This window comes from Bos taurus, chromosome 2 (assembly GCF_002263795.3).
Source record: "Bos taurus isolate L1 Dominette 01449 registration number 42190680 breed Hereford chromosome 2, ARS-UCD2.0, whole genome shotgun sequence".
NCBI classification, from domain to species: domain Eukaryota; kingdom Metazoa; phylum Chordata; class Mammalia; order Artiodactyla; family Bovidae; genus Bos; species Bos taurus.
The window spans coordinates 125,969,273-125,992,441 of NC_037329.1; the positions used below are offsets into that span (position 1 = coordinate 125,969,273).

General features: G+C 53.9%; 1 protein-coding gene across 8 annotated transcripts in view; it reads right to left on the reverse strand.

Moving 5' to 3' along the window:
- Positions 1–563: 563 nt before the first annotated feature.
- The window catches only part of WDTC1 (WD and tetratricopeptide repeats 1), a 67,227-nt gene continuing 44,621 nt past the window's right edge, over positions 564–23,169 (reverse strand). For 3 of the 8 annotated variants that reach the window (XM_059877376.1, XM_059877364.1, XM_059877368.1), the window contains exons 4-17: positions 20,161–20,207; positions 19,614–19,725; positions 16,740–16,930; positions 14,520–14,702; positions 13,727–13,821; positions 13,239–13,354; positions 11,826–11,901; positions 11,105–11,213; positions 10,272–10,445; positions 7,003–7,238; positions 5,452–5,629; positions 4,623–4,815; positions 2,378–2,554; positions 564–884 (exon numbers count right to left, since the gene is read on the reverse strand). In XM_059877376.1, the coding sequence (XP_059733359.1) occupies positions 762–884; positions 2,378–2,554; positions 4,623–4,815; positions 5,452–5,629; positions 7,003–7,238; positions 10,272–10,445; positions 11,105–11,213; positions 11,826–11,901; positions 13,239–13,354; positions 13,727–13,821; positions 14,520–14,702; positions 16,740–16,930; positions 19,614–19,725; positions 20,161–20,207 (2,010 nt within the window). In that variant the 3' untranslated portion in view covers positions 564–761. Of the gene's footprint in view, positions 2,555–4,622; positions 4,816–5,451; positions 5,630–7,002; positions 7,239–10,271; positions 10,446–11,104; positions 11,214–11,825; positions 11,902–13,238; positions 13,355–13,726; positions 13,822–14,519; positions 14,703–16,739; positions 16,931–19,613; positions 19,726–20,160; positions 20,208–23,169 lie in introns of all 8 variants that reach the window. The other 5 variants (XM_059877379.1, XM_059877380.1, XM_024978597.2 and 2 more) reach the window with 5 other exon arrangements.

Below are 23,169 nucleotides of genomic sequence, written 5' to 3' on the forward strand. Positions count from 1 at the left end.
GAGGCACTATTGGTTCAGTGAGCTGAGAAAGTTTGGGAACCTCTGGTGTAAGAAACCCTCTAATCTAGGGCCCATCAAGAAACAACAGATTTTGAAATCAATTTAGTGGGTTATAGACAGCATTTTTTTCCCCTCCTTCATAAAATAGAATGGTAACTAGAACACACTGCATGTAGCAAGGCTTAGTGTTATTATGTAAAACTTATGTTCATTATATGCATACAAATTAGCATGGGTATCTTGGGTCACAATGCAAGATGTGTATTTGTTTGGGTTATGATTTTAAAAGTCTGAAAAACCACTAAGACTTCACCCTCCTTACTTTACAGATGAGAAGACAGCCCAAATAATGAAAGCTGATTATTGCAAATCACGGCCATCAGGGCCAGGCTCTGCACTTGGTCCTGCCCGGCTGGTGGCCACGGTCCACAGGGATGCTCCAAGGCAGGCCTCATTCCACCCCGCAGAGGTGTGGTTACTCAAGAGTCACGGAGCTACGGAGATGAAATCCTCTCCCTTTCCCCCAGACCCATGGGCAACCCACAAATGCCACCAGCCACACCTAGAACAAAATGGTTTTAATCAGTTGCGTCACCCTCACTCTCCTGGGAGCGGAGCAACAAAAAGGCTCGGCTCCTGCCCCCAGAGGACAGTAAGGCTTCTGTGTCTCTCCACACGGCAGGGCCCAGGCTGGGCAGGCAGGAGGCAGGGAGGGAGGAAATGGCGGGTGGCTGGAACACAGGAAAGCAAAGGGGCCCCTACTAGTCCTTGGGCCCCAGGCCCAGCCTCAGCGCTCCGGCTCTCCCCTCCCGGCTGGAGAAAGGTCGTGGAGAAGAGACAGGGGAGCGAGTCCCAGCAGCAGGAGAAGCAGCAGCAGCTGTTTCCTTCACCAATAAATATACTTCATTACCAAGCTAGGAGAGAGGGGTGGGGAGGGTGATGGGGGGCGGGGAGAGGAAGGGGGAGAGGCTGCCACCTGTGTAGCTGGGATTAAAGCAATGACGAGATGGTGCCAGACCCCCCACCACTATCCTTACCACCCCACCCCCACCCCCATCTTCTTAAAACTGTGAAAAAGCTTTTAACATGGCCCTGCTGTCTCCAGGGCTTCTCAGAAGCCTGACTGAGAGGAGGCACCTGGCAGAGACAGGGCGGAGGGAGGGAGCAGGGTGGAGGGAGGCTGCAGCTGGAAGCTGGAGCCCAGGGAGTGCCGAGGGGAGCTGAGAGCCAAGGGGGCCAAGAGCGAGGCCTGGCGGGGGCGGCGGGGGGGGGGGGGGGGGGGGGGGGGGGGGGGGGAGTGGTGGGGTGCTGGGGGAACCGCTGCATCCAGTGTAGAGCTCTGGCTGCTGAGGAGGGGGCCGAGTTAGGGACTTTCCATCCCAGGGCTCAGGAGACCCACCCCCTCCCCCCAGAGCAGCAGGGGACAGAGAAAAGCCATCACTTCTTTGGTCTTTGTGGCGGCTCAGCGTGTGGGGGGTGGGAGGGAGTGCCATCTCAGCGAGAGGAGGCCTGGCTGGGAGCTCTGGCAGAAAGGTCACAGTGAGGCCGAAGAGCGCCCAAGGGAGGAGAGGGGCCCCCCCCGAGAGTGCAGAAGGGCTGGCACGGGTGGGCGGGGAATGGTGTGGTGCCCCTGCCCACTGCCAGGGCCCGTGGGAGAGGCTGAGCCCCTAGAGGGCCGGTGAGGGCGTGCGGGCACAGCAAGGACCCAGCGCCCAGCGCCCGTGCTTGGGGGGTCCAGCGGGGGCGGCGGGGGGAGAGGGAAAGGACATCGGGTTGCCAGGAGGAAGTGGCCTGACCGTGCCCACTCCAGGGCTCCCTCCTCACTTCTGTTTCCACCCTGACACAGCGGCTCTGCAGGGATTGGGGGCACCCTGTCCTTTTCTAGAACATTCCCTGAAGACCAGGAGGGAGCCAGCCTCGCCGTCAGGAGCAAGAATGCTAACAGGCCAAGGCCAGCCTGTCCAATTCCACCCCACTCCTGCTGCCAGCTGAAGGGTGGGGCAGTCCCCGGAGACAGCGGCAGCCCTGGCCTCCCCACCTGAGGCAGGCCAGAGCCCTCAGGAACGTGGAGGGGGGAGGTGGGGTTGAGGGAGATGGAGGGGCTTCCCCCCTGCTCTTCTGCTCAGGGCTGGGGCCAGTCAAGGGGCCAGTCAAGGGGCAACTGCCCAAAAGTCCAAAAGCCAGCAAGTTGTAGCAATCCCCACCCGCAATGCCAAACTAACAAATGTAACGGGAAAAATGAAAAAAAAAAAAAATGGAGGGACAGGGAAGACAAACCAAAACAGAACCCCCTGACCTCCTGCCCAGGGCGGAGGATGCAGCCGATGGCGGGGGCTGGGCCGGGGGCTGGGAGGGCCTAGCTGGGCCGGCACTGCACCTGGCCCTCCGAGCTGTCCTCGTCGTCAGAGGCCCCGGCGCCCCCACTGCTCAGGCCTGTGATCCGGTAGCCCATGTTGAGCAGCATCACCTCCAACGGGTCTGCGTTCATGCGCCGCTGGTTGGCCTGGGAGGCGCCCTCCATGTCCTCCACAACTCGGCCTGTGAGGTCTTCACTCTGCGGGAAGGGAGCCAGGGGAAGCACGCTTACTGCAGGGATCTGTAAGCAGGGCAAGTACACACAGACTGAGCTGTGCGTGTGGAGGGGCATGTACATACCAGGGTGTGTGTGTGGGTGTACCCATGGGTGCCCAGGTGCAGGGGAAATTCGTCCTGGGATGTATGTGGATGGATGGAAGGACAGACAGACGCCAGGATACATGTGAGGGGATGACGCACTACACTGGGGGTGGGGGGCACACGGTCACACAGTGGGATCTATACCAGGGGGTACACACACCAGAGCGTCTTCTGGTGGGCCCCACACTGGAAAGTGAAGAGGACACAGAATACAGCGGGGGGCGGGGTGCATGGACACGGACAAGGGTGGACTTGCCCCAGCGTGTGCGGGGCACGCATACCACGCCCTGGGGGGGCACAGATACCACGCCCTGGGGGGGCACAGATACCACACCCTGGGGGGGCACAGATACCACACCCTGGGGGGGGCACGCATACCACGCCCTGGGGGGGGCACGCATACCACGCCCTGGGGGGGGGGCACAGATACCACGCCCTGGGGGGGGCACAGATACCATGCCCTGGGGGGGGCACAGATACCATGCCCTGGGGGGGGGCACGCATACCCTGCCCTGGGGGGGGCACAGATACCACGCCCTGGGGGGGCACAGATACCACGCCCTGGGGGGGCACAGATACCATGCCCTGGGGGGGGCACGCATACCATGCCCTGGGGGGGGGGCACAGATACCATGCCCTGGGGGGGCACAGATACCATATCCTGGGGGGGGGCACAGATACCATACCCTGGGGGGGCACAGATACCATACCCTGGGGGGGCACAGATACCATGCCCTGGGGGGGGCACAGATACCATACCCTGGGGGTGGTGCACAGATACCATGCCCTGGGGGGTGGTGCACAGATACCATGCCCTGGGGGGGGGGCACAGATACCATGCCCTGGGCGGGGTGGTGCACAGATACCATACCTTGGGTGCGGGGCACAGATACCATATTCTGGGGGGGGGGGCAGGGCACAGATACCATACCCTGGGTTTGGGGCACAGATACCATACCCTGGGTGGGGGCACAGATACCATACCCTTGGGGGTGTACACATACCATACCCTGGGGGGGATGCACAGATACCATACGCTGGGTGGGGTGCACAGATACCATACGCTGGGTGGGGTGCACAGATACCATACCCTGAGGCGGGGGCACAGATACCATACCCTGGCGGGGGGGTGCAGACACAGCTCCCCCACCCCGTTCTTTTGCTGCCACTCGTCCCTCAAGGAAAGGTCTTAAAATTTATAGGAAATTGCCTCTGGAATTAGATCCACCTCTTGACTTCTGTTTTACCAGCTGGGAAGGGGGAGGAGGTGGGCAGAGAGCCGGGGAGGCCTCAGGCCAGCCCACCTGACTACCCGCACCGTCCCTGTGTCCCCGTGGACCAGACACATCACAGGCATCACTTCTTTAATCCTCAAAGTAGCCTTCTGAGGTGCTGCTGTCATGCCCATTCTGATATACAGATGATAAAAACCTGGGTTGAGTCCCTCAGGCCTAAGTGAAGGGACCAGGATTCAAACTGAGGGCCATCAGACTCCAAAGCCTATGCGCTGCCCGTGTGCCTGAGGCACTGGCCTCTGCAGGGTTTCTGGGGGACATGACGCAGAGGGACACGAGGGACAGGGCACTGAAGGAGGTGCCGATCTGGGAGCTGGTGTTGGGGCGGGGCAGGTGCCCTCCCTGCCCTCCCATACCCGGGCCCAGTTACTGGGCCACTGCCTCCCGGGTGTGAGGCTCACCTTCACACCTGGCTCATGGATATGCCCCTGGACTTGCCCGCTTCATCTGGAGCTTTCAGAACTCGCTGGCTCCCGCCCTGATGCAGCTTGGACCCCTGGGGAGAGAGCTCCTCCCCGGAAGCCCCTTGCTTCCCTGAGGCTGTGACTCCTTTCCCTTCCCGCCCCACACGAGCTCAGCTGGAGGCCTCGCAGAGCATCCCCCGCTTCTTTCCTCCCGGCTTGGCTGCTGCCACCCTGCCCGCCCCCTCACCTCTGGCCGGGGGTTCCAGAGCCGCACAACAGGGTCGATGCCGCTGGTGGCCAGGAAGCAGTAGCTGGGGTGTGGCTGCAGGCAGTTGACGATGGATTCGTCGCCCTGCAGCACGCGGACCAGGTTGGTGGTCTCCTTTTCCCAGACGAAGAAGGAGCCATCGTCAGAGCCACTGACGATATACTGAGCGTTGCTGGCGGAGGGGCAAAGGGCAGGGAGGTCAGGTGGGGGGATGGCCCGCAGGCTGCATGGCTGAGGGAAAGGGCGGGCAGGGAAGCCTGGAGCCACTCAGCCCCCTGAACTCTGGAGTCTTCACCCGACTCGGAACTCCCACGCACACGAGAATCCTCTCCACACTGGAGAGTCGTGTCACTGTCCAACTGTTCTAAACCTTGGGGTCAAAGACGGCCGAGGTCCCTCTAACTTACTCTCCCTCAAAGTGCGTCATAAGCCCCCTGGGTGCCAGGATCAGATCCTGCCTCTCGGGGGTCTCTGGGAACTCTCCTGCCTCAGCCTTTCCTCAGTAGTCCTAGCCTCTCTGGATCCAGACCCCCAGATCCCACAGCACACCTGCCCCCAACACACTGCTGATATTTAGAAGGGATCTTGCTGGAGATGCTTGATTCATATTTATGGATCTCACCTACCCAAGAGAGTATGTCATCTATAGAGGAGGGCTGGGGGTGATGGTGGCTCACAGAGGTGAAGCCATCTGCCCAAGGGCACAGAGCTGGGATTTGAGACTTCTGAAAGCCTAAGTCCCCATGCCACCCGCAACCTCCTGCCGCGAACCAGGCTAGGCCCTCCCCTCCTCTTCAGGGCCTCAGACCTGCCAAAGAAATTCGCCTCCTTGATATCCGTGGTGGTGTTGCAGTGGCCACAGTAGCGGAACTGGTAGTCGTAGCTTCGCTCCCGCAGCACCATCTCGTCCTCAGAGATGGAGTCCTTGCGGCTCATGCTGCGGAGGCGGACGGGGCCGCCGCCACCGCCTGCTCCCTTCTTCTCCTCTGGGGCAGAGAACAGGGACCATGAGAGTCCTGCCCATCTCTCCCTCGGTCCCCGTTTCCTCCCCTTCATCCTGTTCTCCGTTCAAGTAGTAAGCCATGAAGGGTTATCTCTCTCCCACTACCCTGAAAAGCTGGGAACAACTGTGAAAAAGAGGCATCTGTGCATCCTGCCCTTGAGGGTGTTCAAGAGGAGACCGCTGATGCCAGGAGAGCCTTGGCTTAGCTCCCTGAATAATGTCTGGAAGCCCCGAGGATGCACGGCCCTAAGGTCTGTTGCTGTGGAGGTGAGCGGCAGGGAGGGGAGGGCAAAGTGCTGCCAAGAGAGCCTTGAGCGGGTGATTTTTCTAGCCCTCCTGCCCTGGAAGACAAGTCAGCCTGGGTCCTGGTGGGCTGCTTACATGCCTCTGTACAGTCACACCAGCTCTCTCAGTGCCTTGTCTCTGCCTGCCTCAGGGCCTTGGCACGTGCTGGCCCCTCTGCCAGACGCTTCACCTCTGGCGACACTCCGTGCCTAGTCACCCCTTCCCCAGCTTCAAGATCTCCACCTGAACGTCTCCCTCAAGAACCCCAGGCTGCCTTCAAGCCCTCCCCCTGCACTTGCACCTATCAGGCCCCCGGGGTCTTCTTTGCTTCTCCTTCATCGCTCAGTCCCTTCCCAGGCTATAGATTCATGAAGACAGAAATTCCATCTGACTTGTTCCCAGATGTATTCCCAGGACATAGCACAGTGCCTGGCACTACCCAGACAGATGGATCAATCCGTGGTCCAATACGCTGCACAGCAGAAGAGGAAGCTGCATGTCTGCCCTCAGTGAGCTCCCCTCTCATGTTTACAGACTGCAGTTACTTGGCTCACTCTCCAGCGCTACCCAGAGGAGCAGGGCAGGCCCTTCAACACGCTGTACAAATAAGCCAGCAGGTTCAGAGAGGCTGTGCTCTGCCCAAAGTCTCACGGTTCCACATGGCAGAGCTGAGACTGGAACCGAGGCTCCATACCTGTGCCCGGGGCCTCACCACTGCTCTGTGTGCTGTCTCTTCTGCACCCACGCCATCTGGAGCAAGTGCACTCTAGCCAACTAGCTGGAGCTCAGATCCCAGCAGAACGGCCAAGGCCCTGTCCATGACAGGAGAGGATGGCCTAGCTCAGCCGACTCCTCTCCTGAGGCCGGGGGAACTACACCAGGTGCCTTAAACACGCTATTGCTAATCCTTGTCTCAGAGAGACCGAGTGACTGTCTCAAGGTCACGTGGTTCTCAATCAGCGTGAGCCCAGGCCTCTCCAGTCTCAGAACTTATGTCCTCTCCAGAATGTCACGTAGCATCTCCAACAGACAGAGCGACAGCAACCCCTCCTCAGTGCGCACTCTACTCACCACCATCATTTTTGGAGAAGAGGGCGGCCGTGATGTCACGTCCCAATGCGTCACAGGCACTGCTATGGGCCTGCTCCGGGAACTTCCCTTTGAAATCATCCAGGCACTCTAGGGCCTCAGCCACGTACTTGAGCTCAAAGAGGCATCGGGCCAGGCGGAAGTGTGCTTTCAGGTGGCATGGATTTAGGGAGATGGCCTTGAGGCAGTCCCTCAGGGCGTCGTAGTGGTCACCATCCCTGGGAAGGCAGGGGAGTGTGGTTTGGAGGTGGGGCCCCGTGGCAGGCAGGGAGTCCCCATTCAGTCTCATCGCTTCCTGTGGCCACCCCAGCCCACCTTTGAGCAATCTCAGGGCAAGGGTATTTGGGGATGGAGAGAATCCTGGTTCAGCCCAGGACTTGCTCTCTAGGAGGCAGAGTATGTTTAGGAGGCAAGCCAGGAACCCCGGCGTCTTGGCAGGTAGAGGGTGGGCATGAGGCAAAAACCAGTGTCGGGCTGCCCTCTGCTGGACACAGAGTGCAACTGTGCGCCCGCTCACCCCAGGCACCCGCAGCTCTGCAGCAGAAGGCCTGGCATCTTGCCCGCCTCAGGCTCCCCAGGCCCTCCTTCTCCCTTCCTCCACCCACCTCCTCAGATCCCCCCGGCTGGCCTTCAAAGCCAGGTCTGAGGCAGGGGGCCCTCAAGGACAGTTCCGTGGTCCGGTGAAGCCAGAAGTGTCAGGCTGGGGACTCAGGGTCTGACCGGCAGGCAGCAAGTCCTCAGCCAGGCCCCCCTCTGTCCTGGCTGACTGATCCACAGCAGCTGTGGCCTCTACCTCCAGGGGCTGGAGGATGGGGCCCGACAGTCTGGCAGAGCCACTTCTCTGGAAGCGGATGGCGGGGGTGGGGGTGGGCATAGGCCACAGGAGCTGCAAATCGTCCATACTAACTTCTCCAAACTCCCGAAGCACGGATGTGGGGAAGTGGGAACGATTTTGGGGGGTGGGGAGGGTCAGAGAAGAAGCCCCTCCTCCTCCCACCCTGTGCAGGAGTATAGAATACACATCTGCCCAGGTCCACAGACAGCCCCACCTCTCAACTGGAGAGCCAGGTGCCCTCACGGGATCCACTTCTCCGTTTTTCCCCTCTGCTGGGGTGAGGCGGGCCTAGGACCCACTTGTGTTAAGAAGCAGGCCCCCCGCCCCCCGCCACCTCTCTGGCCCCGAGCTGATGGCCTCCCCACCAAGGCGCAGCTCACAGCCCCTGTGTGAGGGGGCCAGGGCAGGTCCGACGCTGGAGCTGTGCTCCTGACCCTCCCTCCTACAGCACCCAGAGGGAGCACCGGTGCTCAGAGCAGCCTGCTCAGACCAGGGACAAGCGGCTTGGCAGTGCGGAGGCGGGCAGGAGACAGAGTGTCCCGACGGCGTGGCTGCGTCAGAACGAGCGGCTGTGACGGAGGAGCAGGCGCGCTTCGGAAACCCAATTACCGCCTGCAAGGTGCCCCTCAGAACTCCCGAGGAGAGCCAGACCAGAAAGCAGCCAGGAGCCAGAGGGCGACAGCTCCCACCGCATCCAGGAGCAGATGGCCGCCCTGGGGAGACTGGCCTGGGACAGAACGTGACATTCTAGGGGTCACTGGCAGGCACGTGGGGATGGGGAGAGAGCAGGCTGGCCCCAGGGCGCACCCATCCGGACTTGCTGCCAGCTCAATCTCCCTGAAAAGACAGCCCTCAACACCTCCCTCTCCTGCTCGAAACTCTTCAGTAGCTGCCCATCATCCACTGAATCGAGGCCAAAACACCACCGCTCTGCATTCCAAGTCCTTCCCAGGCTGGCCCCAGGCTACCTCACAGACTCATCTCCTGCCAGTCCCTTCCCGAACCCTCTGCTCCAGCCAAATGGATTTGTTGTTCTGCAAACAAGCTCTTCAGTCAGTCCCCCACCCCCACGCCTTTGTTCACACGTTTCATCTCTCTGGGAATGTCCTTCCCCCACAGTCCCCTCCCCCTTCCCTCTCCTGTCTAAGCCTGCCCACACTGAAAGCAGACACTACGTCTTCCCGGTGCTCCCTGATCCCCAGCTACAGTGACCCGACTTTTCCTCTGCCCATGGCACTTCACCTGACCCTGCAAAGACTCACTGCTTCCTGCCTCTTCGGTGATGGACCATGCCCACCTCTTTACCCTCTGTCCAGAGGCTGTGCGCGCCAGAGCACAGGCACTCGGAGGGACAGAACTTTGTGTCTCTAGGTCCCAGTGCGCAGTAGGGACTCAAAGAAGACGTTAAGGGTACTGTGGACTGGGAAATCATCAGCCCCTCTCAGCAAAAATGCAGGACAGCGCTCTCAGCCTAGAGCCTGCATGAAGACCACTGCATTCTACCTACCTGCTGGAAGAGGGGCAAAACACCTCAGGAGGGCCCCCCAACTGTCATCTCCTGGGGTTGGCTGCCATCTGAGCCCTTGTTCAACTCCTGATGTCTGAGCTAAGGCCTGTAGGGGCAGCATCTTCCCAAACCCCCATCCACCAGCCTGCTGACTTGGGTGGGTTTCTTAAGCTTCCCTCTCTGGCCTGCCGAGTTGCAGCCAGACGATGGCACACCAGCTGGCCTGTCTGTCTGGGCAGAGCCGACGGATGCCAGACGGAGCAGAAATGGCTGTGGGCCCAGCTTTATCCATCTCCCATCCTGGCCCTGGCTGGGGGATGGGGTCTGCCTGCCTGCTTGCCTGCTGGTGCTGCAGGCGGAAGGGCTGGGGGCCCTGGTGGTCTTCAAAGGTAAAGGGTTCTTCAGGATATGGACCTGCTCCCTTACCACTGGCCACTACCACACAACAAGACCCACAGCCAGCTTCAGATGTCTAGGATCCTACTTGTGCTTGGTCCAAAGGGTCCAAGAGGATAGGACAGCAAACCCCAAGGTCAAGGCACTGCACAATCACTTCAAACAGATAGCAACTGAATTCACCAGGGCCTCATTTCCATCTAGCAAGATTCTACTGCCCCTTTAAGAGTCCGATTCAAGGCCCAATTCTCCAAGGACTGGGATTAACCACTCTCCCAATTCCTACTTCCAGCAACCACAGCACTAACATGCTGAAGCTACTTGTGAACATGTTCCACTTAACTGTGAGCTTTCCTGGTGTTTGAGGCTTCCTGACCAACAGGTCAGGCACCTGCCCACCACCAACCAGGAACTGGTGAGAGGCCTGGGCCTAACACGCCCTGAGGGCCGGCAGGATGCCACTGCTACTGCCCCTGGATGCCTCAGCAACTTGGTTCCATCAGGCCCACTCACCACTTGCGCTTCATGTAGGCAGCAGCTCGGTTCCCGTAGAGCATGGCGTTGTGAGGGGCCCTCTGCACGGCCTTGCTGTAAAGCTGAATGGCCTGGGTCCACTGCTGGCAAGCAAAAGCCTCATTGGCTTGCTGTTTCACCCGCTCCAGATACGGGGGCAGCTCTACCTGGGGGCTACGGGGGAAGCAGAGTGTCAGGCCAACCAAGGAAGGTCAGAGCAGCCCCTCAGGACATCTGTGGCCCTGCCTGGAGGCCTCTCTGGTTTTCTTGGTCCCTGAGATCTGCATTGTCTTCTGAAAGAGGACACCACTCCCACCCTTGGCCTGGGTAACTGTGGCAGGTCAATGGCCACAATTCCAGATGCTTTGAGCCAGTGAAAAAAACAGAGAGGCAGAAATGAAGTTGTCCTAGACAGGTTTAAAGGAATTCTTCATCAAACTAGGCAGGAAAGTAGCTGACACCTCCGGCCTCTATGCTGAGCTGAACTTTGTCACCGTCCAAGTCCCGCCCATGGATCTCTCTATAGAGAGGTTTCTCTCAAGGGCTAGAGGACCTGGGCACCTCTATATCGAAAGCTGAGCTCAGGGCCTGGCAGTGAAAGAGGCGTGAAGATGAATGCAGAAAACACAATGGGGGAGGCCTGTCTGTGCGGGACCCTTTAGGAGGGAGCCCAGGGCTAAAAGCAGCTAGCCCCTGGGTCTTGACCCCAACTACTGGCACCAAGAGACCAGAGCTTCAGCTGGAGCACGACTGGAGTCCCACCAGGCGGAGGTGGCATGGGGACCACTGCCACATTCCAGAAGCCTCTGTGCCCCAAGTCAGGCTGGCCTTACCTGACATGCCCCCTAGTCTCTGGCAGCCGGAAGCCATTGCTGTGAAGGTGCAGGCCATTGGACACGCCGTTGGACACACCGTTGGTGGACATCTTGCCATTCTGAACTTCTGGCGGGGGGTGGTTAGAAAGGAACAGCAACAACTTAGGAGGCAGTCCTCACTTCTCCTCAGCAGCCCTCCAGCTTCCATCCGGGGATCTGACGGCTCCACGGCAGGGCTATCCCTCCCAGGGTAGATCCACTCCCAGAAAGCAAGTTCTGACAGGCAGATCCGCAAGCACATAAAGAAAGCCTATGCGCCCTCTGCTGGCTGGAGAGGGACATAACTTCAACTTGGCATTATCTGGCTGTGGGGATGCCTAAAAGTTGGGGGGTGAGGAGGTGCCTAAATCAACTGCAGGCCCAGGAAGAATCACTGAGGAGACTGGTCTAGGACGGCAGGGGAGGGCACAACTACTTCAGGTCCTCAAGAGCCAAGCCATGGGAAGAACCTGCTTTTTCCAAAAGAAGTGAAAAGGGCTGTGAGGCAAACCTGTTTTTACAGAGCTCTCTGAACTGGGGTTCCCTTCCTTCTTACTGTACAGTGCTATTTCAGAGAATCTTCTCCTTCCGGAGGATCACAGCCACAGTGCAAAGTAAGGCGCAGGCTGCCCGGCAGAGGCAGCGCACACTCACGATCCCAGCAGAGATGCCCCGAAGGAGCTGGGCAGGGAGAACTTACCCCCTGAGGAGTGGCATTTTCTAGGCAAGAGGAAGGTGTACGGCCGCTGCTTGTAAGTCAGGTCAAACAAATAGACCTAGAGCGCAGGGGTCAAGAGAAGATGGACACTGTGAGGCAAGAACGTGGCCGGGCCAGGAGCGAGGCCTGGGCGGCTGTCAGGAATGCAGCTGAGTGTTGAGCAGGGAACCACCGAGTGACCCAGGATGGGGTGCTTCATGGAGCAAACCTCAGGCAGGAAAATCCTCCCAGGGCCTGGCCCTAGGGGTGGACGGCTTGAAATACTGTCATTCCTTAGAATCACATACGTATTAGGTCAACAAGGGCCTCAGTGATCTTGTGTTATAAATGGGAAAGCTGAAACCTCAGAGAAGAGAAGCAATTTGCCCAAAGTAACATTGCTAGTTACCTCCCTCAGTAAATATTACCTACTATCACTTAACATGTATTGAATCCTTACTTTGCTCCTCTGTTAAGTGTTTTATATGACTTTTCTCATTTCATTTTAGAAATGAGTACCACAAAATGAGTACCATCTTTAGTACCACAAAAAGGTACTATTATCAGCCACCTTTCCAGAAGAAGAAATGTCGGCTCAGAGTTTAATTAATTTATCCAGGGCCATAAAAGTAGCAAGTGGCACAGCCAGCACCTAAAACCAAGTCTATTTGGCTCCGAACCACTCTGCTAGACTGTCTCTCCCACTTATCCTTACACTACCTTTAAGCCAGGGGACGGCTCAGCAATCTGAATCCAGAGGCCTCTTCTGAACTCGGGGGCTCACCCAGTCTCCACATCCCATTTCTCCTGTATCACACCTTGCCTTTAAATGTCATCAATGGTTTGTTTCACTTGCCATGTCTCTCCCGTCAGCCTAGCATGGATCATATTTTGCACCTGTCTCCCTCATGTTTATGATAATGCTACTCCCAGAGTAAGTACTCAGTGAGTGTTTGCAGAGTAAATTAATTTATGCAAGGCTTATTAAACAACCTGACTGAGAACAACAGAAGGTTTAGCAACCGGCCATTATCAAAGAACACTTCCCAAAACTGGCCCTGAACTGCACCCTGGCTGCAAGCTCTGAGCCTCAGGATTTCCTCCTAGGAAAGCAGCAGATGAGGAAACCAAGGCTCAGGAAAATGAAGAGAGGTGTTCAAAGTTACAGCACACAGCTCATGAATAAAAGGCCAGGGACTAAAGACAGGTCTGTCAGTTCTGAAGCTTACACTCAAGACCAGGGTACTTCTCTGGGAATTCCAACAGTGCCGGGGCATTTCCGTATTTCACGGTAACGTCATTTCCAGTGAGGCTTCTTGTCTGCCTCATGGTAGGGGATGTGGTGGACCCAGCCCTGGCTGCCGGATGTGGGGGCGGGGGGCAGGGGGAGGGGCCACCTCGGGGGGCCAGCCATACCTGCTCTCCCCCCATGTTGACTAGCAGCTCTGTGCCGTTGGGGCTGAAGGCGACATAGGTGGCGACCAGCACCCTCAGACGGTTGTTGTAGTCAGGCAGCTTCACTGGCAGGTGACCTGCAGCGAGCAGAGTTACCCAGGTGGGAGGCTTCCAGTCCCTCCAAAAAGGGGCAAGGAGTTGTGAGAAGTCAGCCTTACCAGTGACCAATCATCTTCCTCAGAAAAGCAGCTCTAAGAGTTGAGCCCTTACTGTATGAACTGGGCCAACGTTAAACACTGTCTCACTGAGTCATCATAATCCCATTTTACAGAAGAGAAACTAAGATTCCTCCAGAGTAAGAAATTTGCCAAAGGTCACGTAAGAGCTGGTGGGTGGTAACCAGGATTAAACCCGGGTCTGTCTGACTCTCAGCACTGCTTCCCTGCACTGGTCTGGAGACAATCAGCACCCCGCCAAGAGTTTAGGGCCAGAGTTGGGGTGAGCCCTACCTGCTACGTAATACTGGGCTGCGCCATCCGGGAGGGGCTTCTGCCGGTCACAGAAGGTGTGCACGCCTGCTGAAGGGCTCTGCTTCATGCTTTTTCTGGTGGCAAGGCAAACGAAATAGGTTATAATACCGATCAGGACTCCTGGCTGGACCACACTTCCTCGGGAAAAAGCCATTTGTGTCAGGAAGAGGTACCTTTCTTCCTTACCTGAGCACCCCCAAAAGTCAACCAACTAGAGAGCTGTGGGCACATCCATCACAGTGGCCCTGCCTACCCGTCTTTGGTTCATGGCCTCCCTGTTACTCCCATTTTATAGATGAGGAAGCTAAAGCTCGTGGCCTACTCTAAGTCATGTAGTGTGTGAAGAGCAACAACAGTCGCCCAAATCCACAAACGAAAGCAACGCAGGCCAGAAGTCCACACACCTGTCCCAGGAGTCCACTGAAAACCAGACTGGTGGGCCGCGCAGGTCTGGGACTTCTGTGGAGGTTCTGAGTATACTTTTTTTTTTTTAAAAGAATAAAGTAAAATTGTATGTACAAATAAAGGCGTTTACACGTGTAAGATGGTAACTACGTACACTACGTGTGTACAGAAGACATTACACACAGGGATTTCTTTCAGGTAATGGAGTAAAAGTAATTTCTTTAATACACTTCTCATAAAAACAAACACGGATTGAATTATTTAAAAAAAAAATCACAGAATGAAAAAAAAACCACCTCAAAGAGAAGAGGGCCTGGCAACGAGGGTCAGGGTATCAGGCTCCCAGGGACTTGTCGTGTGCTCCTACCTGTGGTTGTGGATCATGCGGATGTCGTAGAGCCTCACAAAGGGCCCGCTGGCCCCCACGGCCAGGCAGTTGTTGTCCTGGGGGTTGACGGTCAGGCACTTGGCCTCCACCAGCTGGCCACAGTACTCTGTCAGGTCGATCAGCACCTCCGAGTGTTTGCTGTTCTCCCGAAGGTCATACTGGCTGTGGGAGAGGACACGGCGGGTTGGGGGTTGCGTCCATGGGCACAGGGCAGGGGAGAAGCCGAGGCCTGGAGCGCAAGCGAACTGGGAGGGGTTCTGGATCTGTGTGTAAGTAAGAACGTCAAAAACCACTCCCATATCTTGAGTGCCCTGTGTGCCAAGCACCTGTAGCAGGCTTCTCATACATTCTTTTTATTCTAACAGAACTCCCTAAGGCAGATACTACTGAACCCTTTTATTCTTTTAACAGATATCAATATTATTGCCACTAAGTACCATTATTACTGAGTATTAACAGTTCATGAGACATTGCTTGGTGTCCAGTATTGTTCCCAAGTGTTACACAGGTATTATCTAATTAAATTCTCACACTATCCCTAGGTACCACTAGAAGTTCAAAGAAGTTCAATAACTTGCCTGGATGACACCGCAGTTAAGTGCAGTGCTGGGAAGACTGTTTTAACCACTCTGCTCTGCTCCTTGATTCTAATTCTTAATTCTATTCTTAACCCAGTTTATTGTAGGAAACAAAAGAAGTACAGAGGTGACAGAAGGAGAATCTGGAGATCATCTACGAGCTTCCCAGAAACGCCTACTCCCAGAACAAGCCCGAGTCCCATCCAGATGGTAAAGGGAAAGTGAAAGCCGCTCAGTTGTGTCCAACTCTGTGTGACTCCAAGGACTGTAGCCTACCAGGCTCCTCTGTCCATGGAATTCTCCAGGCCAGAATACTGGGGTGGGGAGCTGTTCCCTTCTCCAGGGGATCTTCCTAAAGCAGGGATCGAACCCGGGTCTCCCGCATTGCAGACAGATTCTTCACCATCTGAACCAATGGTAAAGGTGAGGCCAAAACGCCCACCCAGCACAAGCACACTTCTACCGGGACCTGTTTTGCTTCTAGGACGCAGGCACATCCAGAAAACGGCAGGGGCATCACCCCTGCGCTTACCCACCTCCACCTAAACATCTGCCATAATCTCTTTGTCGTTCGCTTATCTTTCTCAGCCATCCTCACCAGACTGCTCTTCCTGAAATGCTGGTTTTGTTACAGATGAGGAAACTGAGGTCTGAGGGTGAAGTGACTTGCCTGGACACGAGTGACAGAGGTAGGACTTGACTTGGTCCGAGTCCTTGTTCCTCCATGACTCAGATACCCCTCGTCCTCTGTGAAAAGGGAGAGGGCACCAAGTCCCGTGGGACCTCAGGGAGGCAGTTAAAGCAGATTGTGGGGATAGGGGGAAAGTTCTCAGGGTATATTTGAAGAAAGGAGTTAGAGAAAGGCAATGAGGCCATGTTAAGAAAAAGGGAAGCAGAGGCAGAGGTGTGATGATGCAGGTCAGCGGAAAGGGGGAGAGGCCACTTAACCATTTCTGGCTGCGATCCCCCTCCCAAGAATATGCCCACTGGCCGACTGTTCAAGGCAAACGGATCATGTGCCTCTGTGTGGGGGCACTGTGCTGGGCTCTAGGGACACAACCAAGGGCAGGACAGGCGAAAGTGTTGACAGTTTACTACTCAGTGAGGGGCACAGACAAAAGGGTGAGCCAGCAAATAATAACTCCAGGTGGTGATCAGAGCTATAGAGGATACAGTGAGAGCACAGAGACAAAACACAGTGGTGGAAGGCCTGTGGCAGAGGGTGGCCAGGGAAGGTGCTTCCCAGGAGGTGACTCTTTGGCAGTCTCCTTAGGGTGAGAAGAGCTGAGAGAGAGCTGGGGCTGAGAAAACTAGGCAGAGGGGGCAGCAGGGGCAAAAGCCTGAGGAAGCAGACTGTGTGTGCAAGGCGGCGAGAAAGCCAGTGGGCTTGTGTAGCTCAGGAGAGGGCAAGAAGTGAGGAAGGAGAAGAATAGAATCAGCAAGTGTTCCCACTGTATCTGTTCCCTGATAACTGTGCTGGGCAGGCCAATGAGGCTGGACCTCCGTTGGAGGGAAGGAGCCAGGTCTGTGGAAGGAAGCAGGAGGGCAGATGGGAGGGGGGAACCCACATGCAGCGGGAGCAGGGGAGGCCCAGGCCCCGCGCCCCGCCTTAGGGCCTCACCGGATAAGCCCATCCTCAGCAGCGCTCCAGAACGTGTTGGGCCACATGGGTGCCGTGGCGATGCGTTTCACCCGGTTTGTGTGGTCTCCAAACATGTGGATCGTCTCCTTCACTGTCAGGTCGTGGACGTGCACCTTGGAGTCAGCTGCCCCTGTGATCAAGATGCGGTCCCCAGCGTGAGGCAGGAACTGCTTGGGAGAGATTGAAGAAGAGGTTGGCAGGTGGTAGGGGTGGGCCCCGGAAGGAGACTAGCCTGCATCTTAGCATCTTTCCCCCCTCTCCATAGCAGATAAGAAAAGGAGCCCATCCAGGCCAGTCCACCAAGAGAACTTTGGATCTTGAGCATCAGCCTGTAGGCCTATCAGTCAAAATCAGGGTGTACACCTTTATTTTCCAGAGTGGTCCTGACCCACGCCAAGCTGGACTATCTAAGGAACTCTCTTCTTCTGATTCTTCCCCAGGCCAAGAGCTGAATGGATGATAATCACAGTTGTTACCATTTATTAAGTATTTACCATGTGCTAGACATTGAGTACGTGATTTATCTTATTAATATAATATAAAAATCTCATTAAAATTGAGGTTTGGCACTAGCATTCAGCAGGACTGGGTTCAAATTCAAGTCTGTCTGACTCCTAGATGCTTCATGATGACTATTTAATAACCTGGGGGTTAAGTAATAAATTAGTCTTAAAACACAAGTCCCTCAGTGTTTTAAGAGAGTGAGTGTTTTAAATTGGTTCAAATATTTCTGGAGAACAATCTGGCAACAGGTAACATATAAAAACTATTTCTATCTTTTGACCCAAAGCTACCACTTCTGGGAAGTAATTCTAAAAGAAAAACGGGACCCATGCAAAGATGCTCCAAGTAGCACTCCTTATAAGGGCAGTGCTGGAAATGGCTCAGAAGTCAGACCTTGGGGAAGGGCTGAGCATCAGAAGGCTCAGCTCTATGTGGCCATCATTCAGAAGGACAACCATCATTCCAATGAAGCTGAGAACAGAACGGTCCAGATCACATATGGCAAGGACAAAACAGCCACAAACATAATTTTGATTAATACTAAAATTTTGTCTAAAAATACTAAAGTCCCACCTGGCTTGAGCTAAAAATTCACTCTTTCCACATCCACTTCTCTAATAGCTCACTAGCATAAGGGCTAGATGAAAGATGGAATTTGATCATTTTTAGGGACAACTAGGGATCTTTAATCCTGTCTGGAAACAACATATACCCTACTCCCAACAGAAACAAGAGCCCTTGGGAAGAGCTTGCAGCTGCTGCCCTACTCGTCCTACATTATAGATGCCACTAGGGGGAGCTCGTGGGTTAAATACATCTGTGGTTTATCACCAGAAGGGAGAGAAACCCTTTTATAGTAGAAGAGGAGGCTGAGGGTCTTGCCCAAGGTCTTAGTATTAGGGAATATCAAGGCCACTGTCCAATTCTGGTCTCTGAACTCGACATTTTGTGTTCTATGATGCCAAAATGATGGCTTAGGTCCCTTCTCCTGATCTGACCCCACAGATTTAAACTAGGCCTAACACTTTTCAGGGGACGAAAGCAGTTTCTGGTCATCATGCAGGAGGTGAATCAGCATTTTCCTGCCATTAAAAATCACAGAATTAATCTAGGCTTGGTCCTTGGAACAGTAGATGAGAGTCAGAGCTGGGAAAGAAGTTCTGATTAAGGAAATGAGTTGGTTTTGAGCTCTTGAATCTGTCTTCCTCTTCAGGCTTCTTGTAATTGGTCTTGATATTAATCAGGAAAAGATTTCTTGGATGAGTGAGGCTTTCCAAAGGACAGCCTCACTCTCACATACACCATTATAGAATTTCAGGGCTGGAAACATCCTTAAAGGTCATTTCCTTTAAGTTCCCCGTGAGGAATACCTCAGTGCTGGGACACTGATTACATCCTCAGAAGGCCCATTTTGCCTTTTTCAAATACCTCTAAGCATCAGACAGTTCTTTCCTTCATCAGGCCTCCATCTGCTTCTGAAAACTCATAGTCACTAATTCGAGGTCTGTTCTCTGGGACCAAAAGGGACAAGCGTCACGTTACTTCCACATAACAGGCCTCCCGAGGTCTGAAGGGGCCTCACCAGTGGCTCAGACAGTAACGAATCTGCCCGCAAGGTGGAAGACCTGGGTTTGATCCCTAGGTCGGGAAGATCCCCTGGAGACAGGAATGGCTACCCATTCCAGTATCCTTGTTTGGAGAATCCCATGGATAGAAGGGGCTGGTGGACTATACTGTTCACGGGGTTGCAAAGAGTTGGACACTTTCACTTTCAGAGGTCTGAAGGCATTTGTAAGTCCCCTCCCTCCCCTCTCCTCAACCCCCCTCCACCAACAGACAGCAGACTCATTTCCTACAATCACCTGGGCCAGGTGCTTTTTTTAATCAACAATCTCCTTAAACTGTAACATCAACCCTGTGGATTGCTACTTCCCTTTTTAGTTTATTTATTCATGAATCTGAGGGATTGTCCTTAGCTACTTCCTTTTTATAGATGGGTAAACAGGCTCAGAGAGGTCAGGTGATTTGCCCAGCTCACACAGCTTCCAAGAGGCAGATGAGGGAGTCAAATACGGGTCTGCCTGCTATGCTATCAAAGTTCGTACTCAGAACCATACCTTATATCATCACCACTCACATGCGTATACATTCATTTGGAGCTGACCTCTTGGCTCTGAGAGAGGAATTAGCGCATGGAAAAGAGACAGAGAGTTTTAGAAATCACCAGCAGATGCTCAGATCACAAAGAGGTCTGTGACCCCCAGGGTAGGTGGGAGACACACACGCAAACACGACCACACCCGGAGCCCAGTCACACCGTCCGTCTGCTCCGCGGCTCGTCCTGCTCACCTTGACAGAAAAGATGTTTGCAGTGTGTCCTGTGTGCATGGAAAGCAGCTTCTTGTGGTGCAGCGGGTCCCACACAATCGTGTGCTGGTCGTCAGAACCAGAGGCCAGCAAGCTGTAAGCGGAGAGAGGAACAGTTGTGACCTCTCCTCTCCTCAAGTTCCTCTAGCCCATGTTTCCCAGGTGAAAGGACTTAGGCCACACACAACTTTAAGAACAACAGTACGTGTCACAGAATATAAGGTTATCTTGTAAACAGTGACTGAGTCTCATATTTTGTTCTGAGGATTTCTCATTGTTCCTTAAATGCATTAGCTTATCAAAAAAACAGAGTTTGGAAGGTCATCCAACCTTCCATCTATCTGGGATTCATTATTTAACTGTGTGCTGCTGATGAATGAAACTTAAGGACACAGCAGAGAGCAGAGGACCCAACTCCTCTTCTGGGTCCACTCTTTTCCTTCGATCTACAAAGAGGAAGGAAAATCCCCGCCTCCCAACCTCCCCACACCCTCCTCCAGCACCCATAGGTGCCGGATTTCATACTTACTCTCCTTTCTCGTTCCACTCCAGGCAGTTGACACATCCTGAGTGACCCTGGGGGACAAGAAGAGAGCCAGTTAGAAGTTCTCCTGGAGAACTCAATGTCAAGAAGTAGAAGTGAACAGATAAAATAGCCTTTCCATCATCAGGGTTTTCTAGGTGTGAGTGAGTGACCAGGACTGAATCAAACCACCATGCAGTTCACAATATATAATACACTTTCATATGCATAATTCCACTTGATATTGAACCCCTCTGAGCCACAAAGGGAAGATTTCATTGACTTTATTTTGCAGAAAAGTAAACCAAAATTCAGGTAATAGTGGAAATGTATCCAAACAAATTTCTGCTCCTAACACCAGAGGGGTATCTATTAACAGTCGCTTCAAGGGACAGCCCCTCAGCCACAGAAAATCTGGACAGAGGAGCCCAACTGACCGAAATGCAGCTAGTTGCCAGAAGCCTGATCTTTCACTCATAGGGCACGTGTTTACCCAGCACGCACTGCATGCCAGGTACTGTTCAGATGCTGGGGGCATAACAAAGTCCCTGGTCTCCTGGAGCTTACTTCAGGTACGTGTAAAGTGAGGTAAATCAAGCACAGGGATGTGAACTGAGAAACATGGAGAAGTGAGGCACTTACTGACGAAGGCTGAAGTTGAAAGCATGCACAGAGAGAAGTCATGGCAAAGCCAGAATTACGAGGAAACAGAAACCATGAAAAGCAGAAGGTATGCAGTGGCAGAAACAAGTCTTACACTGGAGAAGAGGAGAACAAGCCACTTCCATTCCTACATTCTGTTCTTTCTTTCCCTCATTCCTAATGGAATCTTGATTTTCATTTCATTATCTGTCCAGCCCAAAATAAGACCATGTATTTCAGGAAGTGTAAGTTCATTGTCCTTTCCACAATGGTGGGTTCAGGAACTTAGATCTAAGCCAAATTGGACATGGCATTCACCCAGACATAGGGACCGGCTCAGAAATGAGCCTGTAACCCCAACTGGATGCAAGGGGGCCAGGAGGTGAGAGCGTGTAAAAAAGAAGTTTTCTCATTTTCAGAGAAGAACCTACAAAAGGGACACCTTTCTTCCTGTGGATGCTGGGTGTCCTGATGTGACTCCTAGGACTGTGACCACGAGGGTAGCCAGCCTGACAGTGAAATAAACATGGAGAGAAAAGCCCAGCCAAAGGAATCACAGAAAGATGGAGCCAGAATGACCAGAGTAACCCACCCTGATGCCTACCCGACTCCTGGGCTCCAGTCAGGAGCCAGTCTGCTCGTTGCTTTAAGGTCACTTGAGCTGGGCTGTTACTTGTGGCTCAGAGCATCCTGATCAACTCACTCTTCAGGTCTCAGTTCGTGGGCACTTCCCTCAAGCAGCTGTTCCTATCCCGTAAACCTGGGAAGGAGGGACACCCTTCCTGTGGGCTCCTATTGTCACGCTGTATCACGGCTCTGTGTTGACACGGCTGTCTGTTCCACCACACTGAGTGGGGAAGGCAGCCCCTGTGACCACGCTCACTGTATTCCCGAGGCCAGGAACAGTGCCTGGCACGTATCTGCTGCACAGTGAACAAGTGGGTCCGGTGGGCCTCGTGGGAAGACTTGAGAGAATGAACAAACCCCTGACTCTCTCGTCAGCAGAGGCTTTTCCTCTGCTTTTTCCTTCCCTCTCACCCATTGTCCTATAAAAATGCTCATGTGGGTTGAACCTCATGTCTTCATAGGTTCTGCACTTCAATACATTATTGACACATTCACTCTGTTTAACTTGCCAGACCACTGGCTCACCTGCGGCCTCTCACTTTCCCATGGCACCGGGTTGAAATCCATACATGATTCTGGTCACTCTTCCTGAATCAGATTCATTTCTTTCCTCACCCCTCTCATTTTCCCTCCAAGCTTTAAATTACTTGCGCACAGGGGTCACATCTTTAGCGTGCAATTTCCCAGAGTGCTGAGGGCTTTTAATGTTCATCACTTACCAAGGGCTTACAAAGAGCTAGGTGTAGTACCGTGCACCCGTGGTGGGCAGAATAACGGCCCCCTTACAAATGTCCATGTCCTGGTCTTCTGGAACCCATGAACACATTATGGTAGATGGCAAAGGGACTCTGCAGATGTGACTTAAGGCTAAAATCCTTGAGGTAGGGAGATTATCTTTATCCAGGGGAGCCCAATACAATCACAGGAGTCCTTAAAATCAGAGAACCTCTCCTGGCTGCAGAGAGTAGAGAGATGTAAGTGTGAAATGGACTTGACCGACGACTGCCAGTTCTGAAGATGGAAGGTTTCTTCTAGCCAAGAAATGCTAGAAACTGGAAAGTGCAAGAAAACGGATTCTGTTCTCCAGCCTCCAGAAGGAACAAAGCCCTGTCAAGACATTAGGCCTGTGAGAGCCAGGTCAGACTGCCGACCTACAGAACTAGAAGATGATCCATTTGTGCTGTTTTAAGCCACTAAGTTTATGGTGATTTGTTACGGCAGCCACAGGAATTTTACAGCATTCCACATCCATTATCTTGTTTAAGAAACAGGTATCATTACTTATTTCACGGATAAGAAAAACTTCCCTGGAGGTCCAGTGGTTAAGATTCTGTACTTCCAACACAGGGGGTATGGGTTTGATCCCTGTTCAGGGAGCTAAGAATCTGCACGCTGAGCAGTGTGACCGAAAAAAATCAAAACAAAAAGAAACAACTCCCCCCCTCCAAAAAAAAAACCCCAAGAAAACCCAATACTCAGAGAGCTTAGGTAAACTGCTGCGATTCTGTAATTTATATGTATTTATTGTATGTCAGGAAGATATAGTCTTGATATAGTCTGTCTGGCACAGAAGTCCTAAAAACCCTTGGAATTTTCTAAGTAATAAAAGTAATAAAGATGTCGTGATATCCATAACAAACCTCTTTCAACTAACACCTGAGTTTATGTTAATGATGAGATTTTTGGGAAGCACCTAAGGGTGCAGGCTGGTTACCAAGAGAACCAAACATATGATTGGAGGGTTGG